Below are 2,832 nucleotides of genomic sequence, written 5' to 3' on the forward strand. Positions count from 1 at the left end.
CAGGACCCCCAAGTCCTTCTCCTCAGGGCTGCTCTCGATCCATTCTCTGCCCAGCCTGTCCTTGTGCTTGGGATTACCCCGACCCAGGTGCAGGACCTTGCACTTGGCCTTGTTGAACTCCATGAGGTTGGCAGTGGCCCACCTCTCCAGCCTGTCCAGGTCCCTCTGGATGGCATCCCTTCCCTCCAGCGTGTCAACCGCACCACACAGCTTGGTGTTGCCAACACAGAAGCTTTACAGCAGTAGCAGTTTGCTTCATCTCTTCTACTGAGTGGGAAAACATCTGTTTGAACAAGATGCTAGGTCAACTGCAGAGGGCAATTTCTAGGTCATTAGAAACATGAAAGTTAAGGTGTGTCTGAATACTGTCTTTTTAATGGTTTTGAGTTTTGTCTTCCTTGAACAGTACCACACATTTTTAATTTCCCATTGGAATTCATTAAAACAGAAGTGGTACTGTGAGAGGTAAATCCTGGAGGGAGCATTACTAACTTTTTTAACGTAACATTTTATTTACTTACATGTAATTCACTACATAGGATTGCTCATTTTTTCTTAAGTTTGTGAAACTTGGGAGGAAGGAACCCAGTATGTTTGGGGATGTTTTGGGTTTCTTTTCCCCACTCAGAAACTACAGCTAGGAATTTCCAGTACCGGCTGTACTTGAAACTTAAATTGCCAGCTTTTTCTTTGATTTCTTATCTCCCAATAGCTGCATCACTTCCTGAGAAAGTTCTAGTATCCCTTTCTGCCTTAATAGGGTAATACAGAGATTTCTCACCACCTTAGACGCGAGGCTGTCGCATCTGAGGCTGTGGGTTACGCTGCTTAAAAGATCAGCATCACAAGTGCTGGGGGGAGGGAAAAACCTGTTTGAAGGTGAATTTGTGAAAAGTCTGACTTAACAGAATTTGATGGCAAGATCCACTCTATTACTTGAAATGGGAAAGGATATGAAGGTGAAACCAAATCAGCACTGGGTTAAAGTGGTTTGTACGTGAATTAACGATGTGTAAAAGGGTTGGGGACAATGGAATCCAAATTGGGTTGGTGTGACAGAGAAGAGTGAGGGAGTTCCTCCCGTTGGGTCACGATGTTCAGCATGGATGCCCTTGCTTTCCCAACTCCTCAAAGTTTGGGGGCTGCTGAATCCACTCCCAGTCCTGGACTTGGTCACCTGTTTGTGTCTAGGGAATTAGGCGTAGAGATTGCAGCGTGGTGATGTGTTAACTTTGAGATAGCAGCAGTTTTACGTTTACTAATACTGTCAAGAGGCATCTCACAGATTATGTAATTCCCCAGCCAACCTTAACTATCAACGAGTCAAGAGAGTAAATAAAAGACTTAACAGAGTCGCTGACATGAAGTTGCCCACACACAGATGTAGATATGGATACACAGACATACCTGTTACACCTTCTGCCGGACTTTCATCAAAATACTCATGCAGCACACCTGTGCATCTCTCAACAGGTGGAGTTAAGCCTCAAGGAGGTTCTCAGCCCAAGTGGTGAGGTCCTCTGATGCCACCACTTGAGTTTGTGAACTCCAAGAGGTGTCCCCCTCAGAGGGTGACACTGGACACCCGCTGCAGTCTGGGAGAGCTTGAAGGGCTTCCTGGAACCTCTGTTTACAGGGTCGCGAGAGGACTGACTTTAGACATCAGTAAATGTCCATCCTGGTTATAACCCAGGCTGGCAATTACTAGCATTCTCTAACTGCCAGTAATCGCTGGTGCTCACTTTCCCAGGCTGTTTCAGGGCTGTCAGGGAAATTATTAGTTATTCCATTCCTACTCCCCACCAAGGCAAGGCAACCAAATTCCTGGGACCAGGACTGTGGCCAGGTCTCTGGTACGGCATTATTTAGCAATACAGGTGTGCTTGATATAGTCTGGGGAACACTTAACCACCAAACTCACTGCACAATGGGCAAGGCTCATCAGGGATCTCTAAGGCGGCAGAACCGTGCAGGAATTGGAGACAGGGAACACAGCCCCAGAGAGGCTGAGATGCCTACCGAGACCTTGGTAGAGACAACTATTGTTCGTGCTCGCATTGCCTCGTCCCTTTGGTATTGCCTCTTTTACAACTGATTTTGGTGCTACCATCCAATCTGCATTCAGTGCTTTTGAAAGAGCAAAACTAACTTGACTTTTCACTGTGGGTGTACACCAGCTTCTGGAAAACGCCATAGCGCTGTCCCAGTGAGAGGGATACGCTGCCCCAGAGAGTAGTGCTGTTGGAACAAAAGCTGTAACAAAGCAAGTCACATGCATGGAAATATAATCCAAAGAGAAGCAAACTCATCTGAACAGAGTTTATTTACACAGAGACTATCAATCGTTAGGGCTCCCAGCTTGATTTCCTTCTCTTGCCAAGTCTCTATTTAGAGCACAGGAAGAAGCAAATAAACCTTGAGCCTAGGCCCATCATGCCACCTCAAGGTTAGTGTCCAACCTGCATTCAGCGAACTACCTGGCGCATGGGTTGCTCATGCCAAGCCTCGTCCCTGTGCACGCACGGGGCCAGGGCAGAGGGGGATGCCTAGACAGGGCTGCCCTCAGGGGCCTGCGGGGCTGCTGCCTGCTTCATGTCCTCCCGGTAGCCCTTCAGGAGCTGATTGAGCAGCGTCTTCTCGGTGTCGCGGTGTGGGCGGATGAGTGGCGGGAAGGGGTTCCCCTTGAGCTCGATGACCGCCATCTTGGCACGGTCAAGGCCATCGCGGTTGGGGATCTGCAGCAGGCGGGTGTAGTTGCCGGGGTGGGGCTCGTACCGAGGTGCCAGCACTTTGAACAGCTTGTGGATGAGATCCTTCTCCTGCGGGGGCGGG

At 48.8% G+C, this 2,832-nt stretch overlaps 1 protein-coding gene across 1 annotated transcript; it reads right to left on the reverse strand.

Annotated features, from left to right (window-relative positions):
• Window positions 1-2,546: 2,546 nt before the first annotated feature.
• On the reverse strand, window positions 2,547-2,828 carry MRPL17 (mitochondrial ribosomal protein L17; the record flags this gene model as incomplete). Its single annotated transcript, XM_010159941.1, has 1 exon — window positions 2,547-2,828. A coding segment is annotated over one exon (282 nt), but the record flags the coding sequence as incomplete, so codon positions are not given.
• Window positions 2,829-2,832: the final 4 nt, after the last annotated feature.

This window comes from Eurypyga helias, unplaced genomic scaffold (genome assembly GCF_000690775.1).
Source record: "Eurypyga helias isolate BGI_N326 unplaced genomic scaffold, ASM69077v1 scaffold48369, whole genome shotgun sequence".
NCBI lineage: Eukaryota > Metazoa > Chordata > Aves > Eurypygiformes > Eurypygidae > Eurypyga > Eurypyga helias.